Below are 17243 nucleotides of genomic sequence, written 5' to 3'. Positions count from 1 at the left end.
GACTGGAACAACAGCGAGAGTTTGGTGTGATCCCCACAGAGCAAAGTTGCCTTTCCTGTGACTTCAGGAGTAGGAAATCCGTGCTGGTTATGTTGCAGTCTTCTGCAAACTGTTTTCAGCTGGGAGAACTCCGTATGTGTTTCTCAAGGAAAGGGCATTAACCTTGCGGATGTTGATTTTTTTTTTTTTCTTATTTTTTATTTGTCTGGAGCAAAAATAAAAGACCCATAGATACTCATTTCTTGTTCTATTCTAGTGACTGAGATTGCTCAGGGATTGCATCAGCCCCAACCTTGAATGGCAGCCAGGTAAGACCTAGCAGTGGAACTGTCTTTGAAAATGGCAGGAGCCTTAGCATGCTCGACAGCTACTGCTGCTCTTAATTAGCTTCCCCCATTATCTTCTCTTTGTTCATGCAAGAATGAGAAGTCCTTTTTTTACCAGCTGCAAGTTTAACAACCTCTCCTGATCCCCAGGGAGAGCATGAGCCCTGTTTCCAAGAGAATTTCTTCTTCTACAAAAACTCTGTCCTGAGCACAGACCAGCTATGTGGTAGAAATCTCTACTCTTCCTCACCACCTAGCTTGGGTTTGGGAGGCCACAGACCCTGAGGAAAATGATGTGATTTTGGCATGAAAATAAATCAGTTTTTTCAGTGCATAGCTGCAGAGGGAATGAGAGGGTGGGGAGGGAGGGAAGAGTGAAAATAACTTTGGTCTTAACAGTTCCTATTTCTGATCTCCCAAAGAGCATGAATTTGGACCCTGAGGATCCACAGGTACCTTTCCTCACCTCCCTCCTGACTGACAGCTGAAGTGAGAGTGGAAGCCAGAAGAGGAAGGGTGAAGGCAACTGACTGTCTCTAAAAAAAACCCTATGCCTAGAGCAGGCAAAACTTAGCTTTTGCCAGTATGAGTTTGAAGCCAGGAACATTCTTGTTGCTACTGCTACTGGTACTTTCTGTGACCACCAGTGGACAGAAAGTACTTGCCATCCATCTGTTTTTGTCTCAGAGGGAGCTACCACACTTGTGACACACTCAGTGTAAAATAGTGAACTGGTTTGTTGACCCCTTACACCTTCTTCTCTTCCCCTACCTCCGTGTCTTGAAGCAGCTCTTGCTGGAGCTGCTTGTGTCTGAAGAGCAAGGTAAGGGATGTCTCCTAGGCAAGGGGTGGGGTGGAGGTCCCTTCACCCTCACAGTGCAGCATGGCTGTGGGCAGTGAGACCTTGCTGTGAGCATGAATTCACCTCACAAATAACGGAGTGCTGATTTAAGGCATCTATTGCTAATAGTTAAAGACACAGACTTAAATGTGTTGTATGAAAGGTCAGTTTATCCCCAGAACTTGTGGCCAGCCATGTGATCATTTCTGGGATTTGACCTGCCTGTAAATCAGATGGGCATTTTTCCATTCTCATGAGTCAATAAAATTATGTTTGGGAGACAACAATCCAGTAAAGGCTTGCAAAAATGAGACCTGATGAGAGTTTCAGTTTGTTCTTTCATATACCTTTCATCAAAACCAGTTCCTGCACAGTTATTCCTCAGATATAGGTTTTTTTCCTGGTTTTGAGTATCTTGCCTTTTAAGACATTCTGTGTCTTTCCTGCAGTCTGAAATGCCCTCAGCTGATGAATAATCTTATGTGTTTATGCTGAGACTAATTACCCTCTGGAAAAGCCCTCTGTCCTGACCACAAAGGCAAATTGGACTGAGTAGCTCAGAGATATCCATTTTACTTCCATTTAAATTAAAGCAGAGGAATCCCTTCAAGCACTGCAGATTGGGACTAAGTTGTACAGGCAGATTTCCAGCGCGGTTCCTTTGGTGCTATCTAAACCAGACGGAACTTTCTCTCACCTTTGCTGGACTGCAGAGATGCCTGGAGTTAAGTAATAGCATAGAGAAGGGACCTGTCACTTGCATTTGTCCCCATTTATAAGTGCTTTATAGCCACTCTTAGCTCTGGTGTCTTGTTTGACTTTTGGAATTGCCTTTGCAGTATTTGTGAAACCTCTCTCTGCACATGACTTTTAGTTGCTATCCTGAAAATATTGAAGCTAGGAAGAGAATGAATAAATAATCAAATGTAAAATTGTGGCTTAGATCAGAATGTGTCTCTCCAGGCTATTAATTTGTGCATCACTAGCATGTCCATCAATATTGGTTGCACAGTTTTGCAAGTTATTAATAAATAACCAGGATGGGTAATGTTCTTTGCTGCAATGTGCCATCACACCATTCCTTACAACCTACACCTCAAGGGTAAATTGATGGTCGCTGTTTGTTATTTCTGTTTTGCAGATGTTGTAGAGTTTTCCAATGGAAAGGCTGGTATTTTTGATGAGCTTTTGTTTGCTGTTGTCCAATGCACAGCAAGCACCTTCGTAAGTACATTTTATTATTAATTCTTCACTCCTAACAAACCCCTTGAAAGTAGAAAATGTTAATGGTCTTGACAGAGAATCTATAAAACTTGTTTCTTGGACCACTGAAAATTTGTGTAACCTTAAATAGGTAAAAAGTAAAAAGCTTAAAACTGACCTTATTAAGGCATTTTTAAGGGGAGAGACCTTCATTCAATAACAAATAATTTAAAATGCCCTACTAAAGCATGACATTAGTGGTGTTATTACTGCTTGTTCATCTTTAGTTTGTGACATTTACTGGATTGGAGAATCTTGGGAAAGAATAACTCTCCTTTCTGTAATTGATTTATATATGGCAGAAAGCAAAGTTTTCACAATTGGGAGAGCTTCAGGATTTTTTTGTACTTATCCTCTATTTTAGTGGAGATTTACATATGTTGATACTGGTTATTCCAGTTAGACAAATTCCTAAGTTTGGGAAATAGATGTAACTCTTTGAGAAAACATATGAAGCATGTTAAAGGTCCTTGAAATTGACCTTTATCTGTAGGGCAGAGGTACAGGAGAAGAGACTCTTACTTTGTTCCCACAAGGATTAAATGTATTCAGGTACTTACCATAGCCAGAGGAGAGCTTTGATGAAATATTTGAGCAGTCAGGTCAAATCCTCCTCCCCTTCCATGTCAGCCTACTTCTGAGGTTATATCCAGCTCCAAATACTTCTGTTCTTATGAGGTTTTAGCCAGGTGCAGACTCCTGCCTGCAGTCTGATATTGACCTCCAGTGTTCACATCAGCATGAAAACTACGGCCCCACAGAAACTTGATTTTGAGATACTTATGGTACATCTTGAGGCACACTTCATCTTCAGTAAAGAACAGGCTTTGTCATCTGTGATAAAAGCATAGTGGAAACCGGGACTGAGATAGTTTTTTTCTGAGATAATTGGATGTGGGAAGCAGAAGGTGCCAAATGTAATAGGTATATGAAACTGAACATTATGTCAGCAAAATATCATCATGATGCTTCGAGACCAGATCTGGCTTTTGTCCGGCTAGCTGAGATTATGGGTAGTGTAGGCTAGTGACTATGTCTGTCCAAGCTATTGCATAGGTAAACTTTTAAACAACTAATTATACCACTGTAAAAAGGAGATGCTACATTTCTGTCAGCTGTGGTAGAGAGCAAGCATTACACTCTCTTTTCCATATGTGAAGACAGGCATTGTGTCACATTTTGCTAGAGCCAACAGACACTGAGTGGGTGATGCAGTGATACTTTTAGAGTAAAACCCTTTCAATGCCATTGAGAAAATACAATGAACACAGCTGAAAACAAAAACTTTCTTCTCAACATTAAAGCGTTTGAACATATATAGATGTGAAACCTGCCTGACTAATGAATTAGAGAAATAAAAACAATAAAGATCAAGCATTGCATGAAGGTAGATGTAACTGAAAGACAAGTTTCATCATTTATTGTAAACTAGAAACACTAAAAAGTATTTTCACAAATATATAGTTAAATGTTTTCATGTTTATTGAAGGCTGTTCTGGTTTTCTTTCCCAAGATCCTTGTCTTTGTGGGAAGACTCAGACCATCTGTGATGCATTTCACTAATCATATGGAAGAAGAAAGATGATTTTTATTCTGTTTTCAGAGTGCACCATGATTATTATCAGAAAAAAATGAAGTAAATTTTAGTTTCATTTGAAAAAAATATGTTTTATTCCCTTATTTCTATACCCCACCTTTCATTTTATAAATTTAAGAAAGAAGAAACATTTATAAAAAAAAGTAAAAGAGTTCAGCCAACACATTCTGATAATGATAAAATCATTTACCTTTCACTTTAGAAGTCTTCTACAGAATAATCATTTTCCAAAAGCAGCTTTCTTGAGCTCAGAACTGTTCTTTGTTTATGTGCCATTATATCATTAAGACATGACTCTTCACATAGTTCTCTGATTTTTATTGGTAAAAGATACTTGGGAAAAAGAGGGCAAGAATGATCATCTATGTTTTAAAGGTCATTTTAAGGTCATTACCAAGAAGCACCAGAGCAGAGTTAAGAATAAAGGAAAGTAATAAAGAGAAAAAAACCTAAATCCCAAACAGTTTAGCCTCCAACTCAGCCCTTCCCAGGGCTGTGGTCTCACCTTCTGTGGTCTCTCATTACCAGCATTTCACAGTGACATCTGAATGAAGATTAGCTACTCGAAACGCCATACATATGGTTATACAGGAAACTGATACCTCCTGACATATTAAAGCATAAACTGGCATAACATAGGTGTTAGTACATGAAGATACATAAACACACAAATATGTATTTATGAGTATGTATTCATTGTCTCTTAATGCATGGCCTGGTTTTGGTTCCAGAAAGTCAAGTTTACAGAACTTTCTCTAAGTTAAACTAGGCTATAAATGTCCTTGCCAGTCCCTGGGACATACTGCAGGTTTTTTTCTTTCCTATCTATAGGGACTGATCTTTTGTAGGACCTGAATATGATGGTTCAGAATTTGGGGATCAGTTGGAGAGAAACTGTCTTCTTTTACCATCTAGTCTGACTAACAAGGGGGATGGACTAGGTGATCTCCACAAGTCCCAGGCTCACCTATTTTGTATGTTTTTTTCTTTAAAATTTGTATTGGTTGGACATTCTTGTGTTATGCAAAAATCAGCCTACATACTGGACAACCTGTTTTTATGTTGGTTTAGATTTCTTATCACTGCCCCAAATGTGGTGCATTTGGGCACACATGAGACAATAACAGTTCAAGTCCACGGAGCACAGCGCCCTGTGCAAGTTACTGCATACTTCAAAGATGAGACAAAAAATCAGCTCCTGTCAGAGAGGATCATCTTTAACCTTAACCAAAATAACAACTACCAAGAGATGAAAAAAGTAATGGTGAGTCTAACATCATAGTGATGTATAAGTTTTAATGGGGGATTAAATAGTATTTCTACTTAAAAAGAAATATTCGTCCATAAGAAAGATATAACACCCAGTAGGAAAGATATAATTGAGTATCTTCTGTTGAATCGTGTTAATAAAATTATTTAAGCACTTCAGCTGTTTCTGGGCCTCAGCTGTGTGGCTCCAAAGTTACCAGGTTCATATCTGACTCTGTGGGGTTTTTTCTTTTGTCCTCTTCAGGTCAAGCCAGGGACTCTGCAACAGGATCTGTTCAAGAAAAGTAATCGGACATATGTTCTGCTAGTCACGGAAAGCAGGGAGCTTTTTAAGGACACCGTTCAAAGCACTCGCATCCTCCTGTCTTCCAAGAAAGGCTACATTTTTATTCAGACAGATAAGCCTATATATACACCAAGTTCCAAAGGTTAAAAGACAACTACTGCATTTCAGATGTTGAGTATAGATGTTAAAGGGCGTGGTTAGAAAAAGTAATAATGACTTGATCCATCCTAATGTAAAGACATCTCATTTAACCCTAGCTATCTCTGTGTTTACCAGCCAGTCCAGATTTTAAACTTGCCTCCTGCAGCCAGGGCTTCTACAGAATCTGCACTGCACATGGCAGCAACCCATGTGGAAATGCTGCCAGAGTCAAAAAGTCGTTCTCTCTTCTAACAGGAGCCAGACAAAATCTGCTCTTTTTTTGTTCAAAAAGCTTAATAATGACTTTCCTTTGGAAAACAAAATTGTAAGAAGCCTGCAAAAAACCTTATATTTCTTCTGCTTGCAACACCAACAAGAAGTATACTTTGCACTTTAAGATCACAACTGTTTTGCTACTTAACAGTTTAATTAAGTAACAAGAGAGAAGTAAAAAAAGGTCTTGAATTTAGTCGCAGCCCTTGACTGCAGAAGGAATACAAAAGCAAGTGAAGCTCTCTGAGTATTTTTCAGAATTTGCTTCTAAAAGGTATCTGTTTGGTCATGTAACATGCAAAGCCTATGGAAGAATGCAATTATTTTTAGAAATTTCTCAGAATTCTTTTCATTAAAAGAAAGTGGTTTATCCTAAATTCAGTAACTCAGTTTAGAGCTTGTAATAATTACTATCTAGAAAGGCCAGAAATAAATATGTGAACACATTTATTCTTCTATTAAACAGTAAAATACAGGATCTTCATCCTGGACAATGCTATGAGGCCAACAGATGACACAGTTACTGTTGCAGTGCTAGTAAGTATACAAAAAACACTGTTAATGAGTGCTTTTTCAGCACAGGAACTATGAAAAACTTCCATAAAAGATCCAAGAGTAAAACTATACTTCTGACTCCTCTTCAGAAATCAGCATTTATACATTGCGAGATATGTCTAGTCATTTTTGGACAATATCAGTAGCATGGAGGGAAATGTAACATGTGAATATATCAGTAGAAAAGTAAGCAGGGCATTTTCTCTTCCTTAGGACTAGTATATGAACTTGAGCTTTTGGATACAAATGTTTGACACCTGGTGTATCATTTTATGTTTGTTTTCTCTCTCTCAACAGAATTCAAAAGGAATGGTGGTTAAAAAGTCAGACCAGAAAATAAAAACAGTGTTCAGTGAAAACTTTGAAATACCTGATGTTGCCGAGTACGTGACTGCTGTGCCTTGTGCATTAAAACAGTTCACATGTCAAAATGTCTCTTGCAGCAGAACTATCTTCAAGCTAAAAACAAGTCTTGTCCTTCCCTTCCCCTGTTTGTGCTCTGCTCCCCTCTTTTCCTCTTTATTTTTCTTATTGTGTATTGTCTGCTTTATCATTTCTCTAGAATAGAAGGTGCACTAAAGCAGAGAGTTTTGCTCTGATTGCACCTAGGAAGCACCATGACACACTGTCAGCACATGGCAGCAGGGAACCAAGCATGAATCCTCTGGAGCCAGCCCTGGAGCCTCCTGCCATGCAGGGCTCTACACCCGAGCTGGTCACGCAGCACTCCCTTCTCTGACACTGGAGAGAAAGTCATATATTTAGGCCATGATTCATCTGAACTGTTTTAGATGCCTGTCAGGATGAGATGTACCATGTCTCAGCACTATCTGTTTCTCTCCACTGTCTGTAGAGGAGCCCGTGGGGACCTATGCAGGTGAAAGACCTCACAGTATAATGTCTAAAGTGAGGAGGACTAACCCCACCTCCTATTAGCAGGATCAAACCATCCAGATTCATCCCTCTTACCTGTTGAAGCACTTAAGATTTTTAACTGCTGAACTGCTTGAATTACCTTTCAAAATTGTCTCTCACTATGGAGCAGAGATTGAGCCTATGGTTCATATCTTTTTACCTTTAAACACCTCATCTTGGAGAGATGAGTCCAGAATTTAATGTTAATACACTGCAATTAGCAACATTTACTCTGGTAAGCAACAATTTAGCAAACTGCTTAAATATCTGCTCAACCACATGACTACAGTCAGGAGAGCACTTCTGTAAGGGCTCAGTTAGCAAAGTGTAATTAATTACCTCTGATTTCAAACAGTCAAGCTTTTACTTAATATTCAGTGTGTTATTGCATGCTAGACTGATTTTGACATCACAGTGAAGATAAGCTATAGGAAATATATGATTTCTTTATTTCTGAGAGCTTTTCAAAGGCAGGGCATGTTACATGTGGTTTGAAAATATGTTATCTTGCAGTTCCTCAAAAAGTCTTTTTGAGTGTTTCCTAGGACATTTGGAAAGATGTTGCTGTCTCTTTCCAACAAAGAGAAACCCATTAATAAATTAGATTGGGATGAAATCAAAGCAAGGAAAATATTAGCATTTAATGAAAATTCAAATATATTAACATCATAAAATATCTGAGAAATCCTAATCAACTATTTTCTGCTGAATCTGAACTTTAGGCCTGGAACTTGGAAAATCAAAGCCTGGTTTCATCAATATGAAATGTCTAATGCTTCTGCTGAATTTGAAGTTAAAAATTATGGTAAGAGAATATTTAATTTGCATTATAAATATATGAAGTCATCACTATGTGTTAAAAGATATATTTCAGTGATTAAACCTGGCTGTAGTTAGGTATCAATGACAAGATTCACAGTGTTTCAGTGCCTCATTGCTATCTCTGATGCACAGGAGAACTCTGATTTTGTGTGCTTTCCACTTATGTTTGAAAAAATAATTTATTTTTATACAGACTTAGGAACATTTTTCACCAAACATCCTTTTTTGAAGGGCTCTCCTACTATGGAAAAAAATGGAGATGAGCTCCATTTTAAAATCATTGCAATTCTGGCTAAAGTTTTCAGTGAAGACTAAAATGAAGACAAAAAAGATACCTATTTTCTCTCAGTAGAATTCAGTTTGGAAGTTGATTAGAGTTGTTCCTATGCTCAGAGAAGCTTTTTTAAAGAAAAGTAAGGGCACTTTGGAAAAAGTAAAAATGTAGAAATTTAACAATTCGGAGTAAGAAATGGCTTCATTTTTTTTTGTGCTGAAATTATGCTTTCTGGTAAAATTTAGCGTGGGGTTTGGTTTTTTTTTCTTAAAAGCAAAAGAAAACCTCAGGATTATATGTAAACCTCAGTTTAAAAAAACTACTTTTGCCTTAGCTAGTGGATGCAACAGAATAGTGGAGACTACTGCATCCTCTGCAAACACCTACATCCAGGAGCAAATAACTCTGTCTATATCTACAGTAGCAAACAGTTTGGCTTTATAGAAACAAATTGCAGAGTGATACAGCTGATGCTAAAGACCTCATGCCCACACTCAACCCATTCCAGTGTGGGTTTACTTCAGAATGCTTCTAGTCAAGGGCACTTAATGTCCATTATCAGTTAGAGCTTGTCTCCTGGCTTATTTCATTGTAAATAAAGAATACTCCACTATGTGAAGCAAAGCAGAATAAGAGAAGATGATCGGGAGATTCGCTTCAGAAGTGCACTGCTGACTGAAATTAAAACATCCCCTCAGTGCAACTCCAGCCTCTCAGTGGCTGTTGTCACATGCCAGGAGTTTAATGTATGTTTGAAACTCACCTTTTGTCTTCTTTTTTTCATGCAGAACTTCCATCTTTTGAAGTCAGTCTCATTCCACTTCAGCCATATTACCACATCTCAGATGAAAACTTTGTGTTTGATATTGAGGCAAAGTAGGTGTGCTTACAGTGAGGCTGTTTTAAGAGGCAGATAAGTAGATAATGAACTGCAGCTTCTTCCTTTTTCTTGTCATTAACCAGCTTCTGGCTTTCCTTGAATCTGACTTTAATCTTATATACTCTCTGTTTCCACTACTAACTTGAGACATCAGTTTAAAATGCTACCTGGGTCCAAGTGGTGGTGATCAAAATGGAACAAGATTTTCTGAATATTTTATTTTGCTAGTAAGAAGGTGACTATTCAGGATTCTCCACTGTGTTGCTAGCTAGTTCCAGGCAAACCTATAACATGCTTTTCTTTATACTTTTTTGTTTAAACATCTAGAAACATTCTAAAGCCTCAGATGTTGCTATTTAATGTAATTCAAGTAGAGAATTAAAGCTTGGGTATGAAATTTTCTCAAAGCCCAGTGAAGTTTGGAAGTAATAAGCTAATGCTTATTTAAGAGGAATGATTTTATGCAGAAATACTTCCAGGTGAATAAATACAGTTAATCAAAGGAGTTTCCATGATCATCACTACAGACATGTGCAGTGCAACACTGATTTGGATGACACATGACTACAAAGCTCTCAGACTGACCAGCCCATGAATCAGGGTCTGGTGGAGAATAAATTACACCTGATCCTATATCAAATTAGAATTGCATCAAACATAGAGTCAGACAATGAAGATTTGACCCATCAAAATATTCTGAATACTTTGGAAAAATTAAACTGAACCTAGATTGAGTAAGTATTTTGTGCTGTGTGGCTCTGATATTTTTGATCCCACACTGACAGATCTAAATTTGCTGTATGATCTACCAGTAGTTCATGAACATATATCAGTGCTCTTGGCTGTTGAATTCTCAAGTTTCTTAGGAGTAGAAATACTAAAAGACTGCCTGTTAGGAGAATGTTCTTCCTTTATTTACCACTCAGCTGGAATCCAAAAATGACTAGAAATATCTTGGCCACCTTGCACATTAGGAAGATGGAGAGAGAAATCAAATAGTTCTCTGGAGACTCAGCGATGTATTTCCTTTTCACTGAAGTCACCACTCATGCAACTAGAGTTGATGACTTTGGTAGGATATATTATATGAGCTTTGTAAGTCCAGGATCTACATGCCAGTCATTTAAGTGAAGTGGTTCAGTGTGGCATTAGTTCAGATATAAATTTGATTTACAGTTAGATTTTAAATCTGCTTTAAAGATGACTTTGTGCAAAAAAAAGAAAAAATCATGGTATGAAAATGGGATCATATTGATGAAAGAGTATGTGAAGTTCCTTCATGAAAAATAATATACTAGAAATTGTCTAAAACAACTGTAATATTGCATTTGAACAGAAGTTTATGTTTTCTGAAGTCAAAGAACCTCTGCATGAAATGTTAAACATCTGAATTAGTGTCCTTATGGTGACTACCTTAGAACTTGATACCTCTTTTTTTTTTTTTCTCAAGAGGAATAAGTTTTGTGAAATGAGAACAGGCAGCTGGAGGCAGCTGGCCTTCCTCATAGTTGGGAGAAATCTTTTCAGTTTCAAAGGAGTGAGGAGACTGACAACCTTTTTGCTCACATTTTATTTTCTTTGTTTCTGTGGATTCCTAATGTTTTATATCCTTAAATATCAGAAAATAATATTAGCAAATGCTATCAAATTGAGTATCTGTCAAATATACTGGACAGTTGATATGGAAGAAATATATCTCCCAAAATATGGTATTCTGCATTATCTAAATAACACTGAAGTATTTATTCTGTTTATTTCTCCCTATCTAGACAAAAGCTCAGATTTATTTCAGGGCAATTTTGATACATCAGTAGAGGGCTGAACACACAGTATCAGCAAGTAATGTCAGACCTTCACTTCGAACAGCTCCTTAAAAAATAAGTCAGCACGTCATGGCTTTTGAGGTTGATTCACCATGTTCCTTAAGATTCTTTAACACAAAACCACAAATAGGATTACACAGATTTGTTGTCGCTAGTATTGTTAAATATATTTAGTATTAAACAGCGGGCAAATTTTCTGTACAGTAATGATACCCAAGAGAGTGCAAAGTGAACTGTGTATATGTTATTAAATAATCAGTATTTCTTTTTGAAGCCTGTAAAGCTTATTGTATCCATTCACTATTAGTATTTTGACTATGAATGGTTTGCAATTATTTTTGAATAATATAAAAATATACACATCTGACATTGTTGGGAAATGTTTTAACAATTAAGTTAGATTCTAATAACTTACTAATTCTACGGAAAAACTTGTATAATTTTATCAAGGTATTTCATTAAGTTTCCTAGGCAAAGTCCCTTTGAGTGTTGCCTTTTACAAACATAGACATAATTGAATAGTGTAAGAATATCTTATTGACAAGTCGCCATTGGATAGTTTGTGTCTACCTCGGTAGCTGTTGAGGATGGCAGAGAGGAGACAGTCAATACAGAAGGGAGGAAAGATCCAGATATAGAAATTGCTAGTATCAGATAAGAATAAAAACCCCTGGTCTATATAACCAAAGTTTGTGACTTTAAGCACTGGTAGTAACTAACCTTGTAAGTAATTTGACTTTAGTTAAACATGCATTAAATATTAGCATTGAACTATGTGAGTGCATGTGACTAAAGTATCATCACTACCATGACTACTTGTGTTTCATCTTGTGTTTGACTCTGGAAAGCCCTCCAAACTGAGAGTAGCAAACAAATTATTATGCTCAAACATTATTTAATATTTTTTGAGATATTACTTCTTAGATGTTGTCCTTATATGAGGAATTATTCTCATACAGTAGAAGTTTTGTCTGCATTTGAACATGATAACAGAAAATATAGTTGAGCCACCTGGGTAGTAAATTAAACAGTTCCAGGAAAGGTTCCTGAGCCCCAGAGTTTGGCAGCTGATGGCTTGACTGTTGCATGACACAGGCTCAGCCTCAGCCATACAGCACTCACCAAACAATTCCTGGAAACTCTTCAGGAGGAAACACAAACCAAGGTCCACCCCAGGTCTGCATGTGGCCACCCTGCTGTGGAAGACAGGGGACTTAGTAGAGCAGGCATGGGCTGTGCTGAGCCAGCCAGCCACAGCCTCCAAAACAGCACTGAAATCGTTTGTTTTAATTTAATAACCTGGTTCAATCAGGGTGCAGTTGCTAGATTTGCTACATGGACCCTGGCAGAACCTTCCAGATGGAAGACTGACCCTCCTCCCCCTAGGTTCTAATGGGTTTTATTTCTGGTCTAAATTCATCCCTTGGCCATCTTATACCCTGTTGGTCTTCTGCCCGTTGACCTTGAGCTCTTTGCCTTGACTGTGCTGATCCTTCCTTTCCCCAGCACACCTTGAGCGAGCAGACAGAACCTTGTATCCACCTCCTTTTGCTTGGATGAACAAATTTAGCTCTTCTAACCTCCTCTTGATCACCTTCACTTCTTTATGTGGTTTTATTGATTAATTACTTTAATCATGATTACTTGATATTGTAATATGGAGTGATGTCAGATAACTGGCTTTAATATTTCAATCCTTTCTAAAATTTCCTCTGTATGTTATTGCAGTACTCAGTTTTGAGTTTATGGACGGTGCAAATCCTTCATATATACTTCACTACTCATTAACACAATTATTTAAGAGGCAAAAATAGGGTTGAATAACTGGTTACTGTTCTTTTCTCTATTGGAAAGGTCCTAGTGGTACTACACAGGCCTGACTGTCTTTCATCAGAATCAACATATGGAATTCCTAATAATTGAACTTATTTCTCTAAACTGGCCATGCATGTAATGAACAGTTATTTGGCATATTGACTGTTGTTTCCCACAGTTATTAGTTCTGGGATTTTATTCAGTTTTCATAAGAACTGCCTCTCAGTTAGTTTTGTTGGTATAGATCAGTGTTGCTGATCAGATCAATTTGAAAGAGGCTTTCTTTAAACAAAAATAAGCCATTACAGAACTGAGATGAAGTAGGATTTCCACAAGCAAAAGACAACACCATGGCCATGGCAGGTCTCATGTAGCATATTACATGCTGTGCTGCAGGAGAATGCCATCTGCCAGGGTTTCCCTGAGTATGGAGCAACAACATGACCTGTCTTCTCTCTCCATGACCTATATGGAGAGTTCAGGAATGTTCTGGCCAGATACACATCTGGCAAATATTTCACTTACAACAGGTCCCTATGCTAAACTTCCTAACTCCATAGGAGAGACATGGGGTGGAGGATGTCTGCCTAATGCAGGTATTAAAATTTCAGCAGGTAGGACCTGTCTCTGAAGGTCTTCAGAGGTACCGAATACTTCATATCAGTCCCTGTGATGATTCTCTGGCCCCCTATTTTAAATGCTCTGCTCACAAGGTGTCTCATACAAAGGAATTATCTGTTCATCCAAGCTAAATATTCTAGATACCTCCCTTGCTCCATGTGAAGAGCGTGAGTTCTGTGAGTCCTCACTGTGAAACTGAAGTTCTCATTAATTTGTAAAAGCATTTTTAAATTACTCTGGTGTAAATTTTGTCAGATGATGTCTCCACATGTGATTCTACCAGTGTAATTTACTCCATATATTTCTCTGCACTTGAAATCATCACTTTGTACACAGACCAGTAAAAGTCTTCATGTTTGAGTTATCAGCGAATGGGACTAATTTTTGTTTTCAAGCTATTAGTTACAGATGGGATGCCTACAGATTTCCCAATTTCATTTCAGCATAAAATTATTAGTCTGATTTATGCTTGCTTTCATTAATGTAGTGATTCATCTCCTCGCTTTTCTTCCTTCCAAAGACACTCTTACGGGAAAGGGGTTCAAGGTGCTGCATATGTGCGATTTGGCATAATTGATGAAAACGAGAAAAAAGTCTTTCTTCCAGGCCTGGAACAACAGCTATCGGTGAGTACTGAAGTTCAGTGGAACTATGATGATTTATCGCAGGTGAGCTGGATATTGCCAGAAGTTATTGAAATATAGATCCCTATAATACCATAGTCATGTTATAAGCAACAATTTTTAAATTCTAGTGGAAACAAACCAGTAAAGGGTTGTCATATTTTTTTTCACTTTTGCTTTAGATTCAAAATGGAAAAGGAAGAGTTACTTTAAATACATCACTTTTGGAAGAGAAATTAAGAAAGAGTATTTCCACTCTGGAAGGGTTTCATTTATATGTTGCTGTTACCACTGTAGAAACTGCAAGTGAGTACACTACGCCTTACCTGATACAGGCTGTAATATTTACATTGATCTTTCTCTAGTGTAATTCTTCATGTGGGAAACTTTGTCCCACTGGACCAGTCTTCACTGCAAAGCTTGCTCATGCTATAGCACATGACAGTCTCTTTCATCTGACTCCTTTCTGTGCACAAACTTAATCTTGGATGGGATTCACTTATCTGAACACAAATGTCCAGCACCACTTTAAATGCCCTATGCAGTCCTGTGTGGTCTTCCACTGCTGCTCCAGAAGTGCTCAGGTGTCCTGTAAGTACTCTGCTATGGGGTCTGTCACATATTAAACAGCCCTATGAGGATATCTAAGATACCCTAGTCCATCTGAAGTGGCATCAAACACCTGTATGAATACAAATAAACTGCTGAGATTGAGATTGAAATTGAGATTGAAATTGAGATCTTGTTTGAGAACTTGCCTCAGCCATGTCTACTCCTTCCATACTTACAAAGTTATTAGTTGAGCTTGGTATCTTAGCATGCTTTACACGCCAGCTGGCTAAGATGTCAGTCTAAAGGTAAGGCATATGTATTACAGCTCCAGTGGGATGCAGAGAAGGATCTAACCCTTGTGAGTCCTGCTTGTCCTCTTATGCCTTCTCACAGTTTTATCAGACTGTGATACTTGACATTTGCACAAGTACAATATAGTCCCAATAGCTTGGTCTTGCTGTTCTTCTGGGACATGAGCCTGGAGGATGCCTATCCAGAGGTTTTTTTGGTGGCTGTTTGCTTTTGTTTTCCTAGAGGACAGATAATTATTTCCATAGTTCATTACAAAGAATTTGTGTAGATATTTGCTCACAGCAGTTGAGCAGGCCCCTAGATATCTTAGAACTACCCACAAGTGAGCACTGCATTGAACTAGATGCAGTGGTCAATGGGTTATCTGGGCTGTAGCAAGTGCTACTGTTAGTCATACGAGGTTAAGATGAGAGGTGCAACTTCATTGCTGACTTCTGAAGTTGAATCTGCAACAAAGCTGACCTCTTCAACATGGGTGAGATTTTTCTTGTTGTTCGTAGGGAGGTTGATCCCTTTTATTTTGGGAATCTGAAAATAAGGTATCTAGTCAGAGCTCAGGCACTTGTATAGTCAATATAGAGTATGGATTGGTTAAACTGTACTCCACGGGTGTCTGTTTCCATTGGCTTTAGAAGGAGTCTAAAGTTACTTAGCTTAGAATTACTAGAATTCTAAAACTTCCTAAAAATCCTAAATATTAAGTAGGTTTCCTTAGAATCCTAAAATTAAGTCAAATGCATTGCAGCTCTGTAGTAAATTAGTACAACCTGCTATAGGTACTTAGATGCACTATTGTCACAACATTTATTACAAGAGCAAAAGGGACTGAAAGACCTCCTGTTACGGCACCAACATGATGGACATAAGATCTCATAGTGTAGCATGCTCTCTACCACACTGTGCACTCTTTCCACCACAGGCAGGCTGTCTCCACACTTGTGTACATGCTGGGTTTGGTGTTAATTATATGCGTGACAGGGCAAGGCTGGTGGGCTTTACTGACACCTCTCAACCTTGGAGTGTTAAAGTGGAAAATAAGGACATTGAAAGTATGTTTCTAAATGCACTTAGTTTAAAGCAAGCCATGTAACTGGGTGTTTTGAAAGTAGTTATGGCTAGTGGCTTAACTAGAAGAATGAGTGGTTTAGCTAGAAGAATCTTAGATGGGAAGCAGATGCACAAGCTGTCTTGTAAGTGCAAAGTTGGAGAAGATGATATTAGGTAATATTTACTCTTACCAGAAGAAAAAAAAAAAAACAACAAACCCCTCTTTCAGAAAACTAGAGATCTAAGGTCCAAACCCCATTAGTGAGACTGAGTGACTTTTATGTTGGACTTTGATGTAGTCTTCTCCCAGGAATGAAGCCCCAACAGCTCAGAAAGGGAGGTGCACAGCCACAGTGGCTCCTGTGGAATCAGTGTGCTTTGTGTTTGCAGGCACATTGTTCTGATTGATGTGTTAAAGGGGAATTTTTATGCTGTGAGTAACAAATCACTTTACAGGTCTCTGTGTTGAGCTGTCGAGAGCACACAACTGCCCGTGCCGGCTCTGCCCTTACACTGGCCTGTCTCTGGTTGTGTTCCCCATCCGCCTGCACCCATCTCTTCCTCTTCTCAGGGCTGAAGCATTTTGGGGAGGGATCATATTTCAGTTTTCTTTATACACTCTGCTAAAAATGCAATTAATCTTGAAAACAGAAATTATGGATGCTATGGTAATATGTAAGTACATAGTCATCACTCCCACAGCAACACATACTGTTTGATATTAACAGGTGGTGAAATGAGGGAAGAGGAACTCAGCAATGTGAAGTTTGTGAAATCTCCTTATGCTGTTGATCTGTCTAACACCAAAAAGTATTTTGTGCCTGGAGCCCCCTTCTCTGTTGTGGTATGTAGTATTTAGCCCACTGTGTCTGTTTGCCTCCATGGCAAGGGATTTATATCTGCCCTGTTTATAAAATTTTTATCTGATCCAGTGGGAGCTCTGTAGGACAGAGACCTTCAGGGATAGGTCCAACACAGAGCTACGGTTTGTGTGTCTGGTTTGTCTCA

At 38.3% G+C, this 17243-nt stretch overlaps 1 protein-coding gene across 1 annotated transcript in view; it reads left to right on the top strand.

Annotated features, from left to right (window-relative positions):
* The first annotated feature begins 265 nt into the window (after positions 1 to 265).
* LOC141939650 (complement C4-A-like) overlaps positions 266 to 17243 on the top strand; it is a 51368-nt gene continuing 34390 nt past the window's right edge. The window contains exons 1-12 of the mRNA XM_074859781.1: positions 266 to 308; positions 749 to 778; positions 2309 to 2391; positions 5099 to 5291; positions 5541 to 5724; positions 6463 to 6533; positions 6849 to 6934; positions 8189 to 8271; positions 9351 to 9438; positions 14222 to 14327; positions 14507 to 14630; positions 16964 to 17079. Coding sequence (XP_074715882.1) covers positions 2327 to 2391; positions 5099 to 5291; positions 5541 to 5724; positions 6463 to 6533; positions 6849 to 6934; positions 8189 to 8271; positions 9351 to 9438; positions 14222 to 14327; positions 14507 to 14630; positions 16964 to 17079 — 1116 coding nt within the window. The 5' untranslated portion in view covers positions 266 to 308; positions 749 to 778; positions 2309 to 2326. The remainder of the gene's footprint in view (positions 309 to 748; positions 779 to 2308; positions 2392 to 5098; positions 5292 to 5540; positions 5725 to 6462; positions 6534 to 6848; positions 6935 to 8188; positions 8272 to 9350; positions 9439 to 14221; positions 14328 to 14506; positions 14631 to 16963; positions 17080 to 17243) is intronic.

This window comes from Strix uralensis, chromosome 2 (assembly GCF_047716275.1).
Source record: "Strix uralensis isolate ZFMK-TIS-50842 chromosome 2, bStrUra1, whole genome shotgun sequence".
Classification (NCBI taxonomy): Eukaryota; Metazoa; Chordata; class Aves; order Strigiformes; family Strigidae; genus Strix; species Strix uralensis.
The sequence above is the reverse complement of the archived record's forward strand: the minus strand, read 5'-3'. Positions and strand labels throughout refer to the sequence as shown.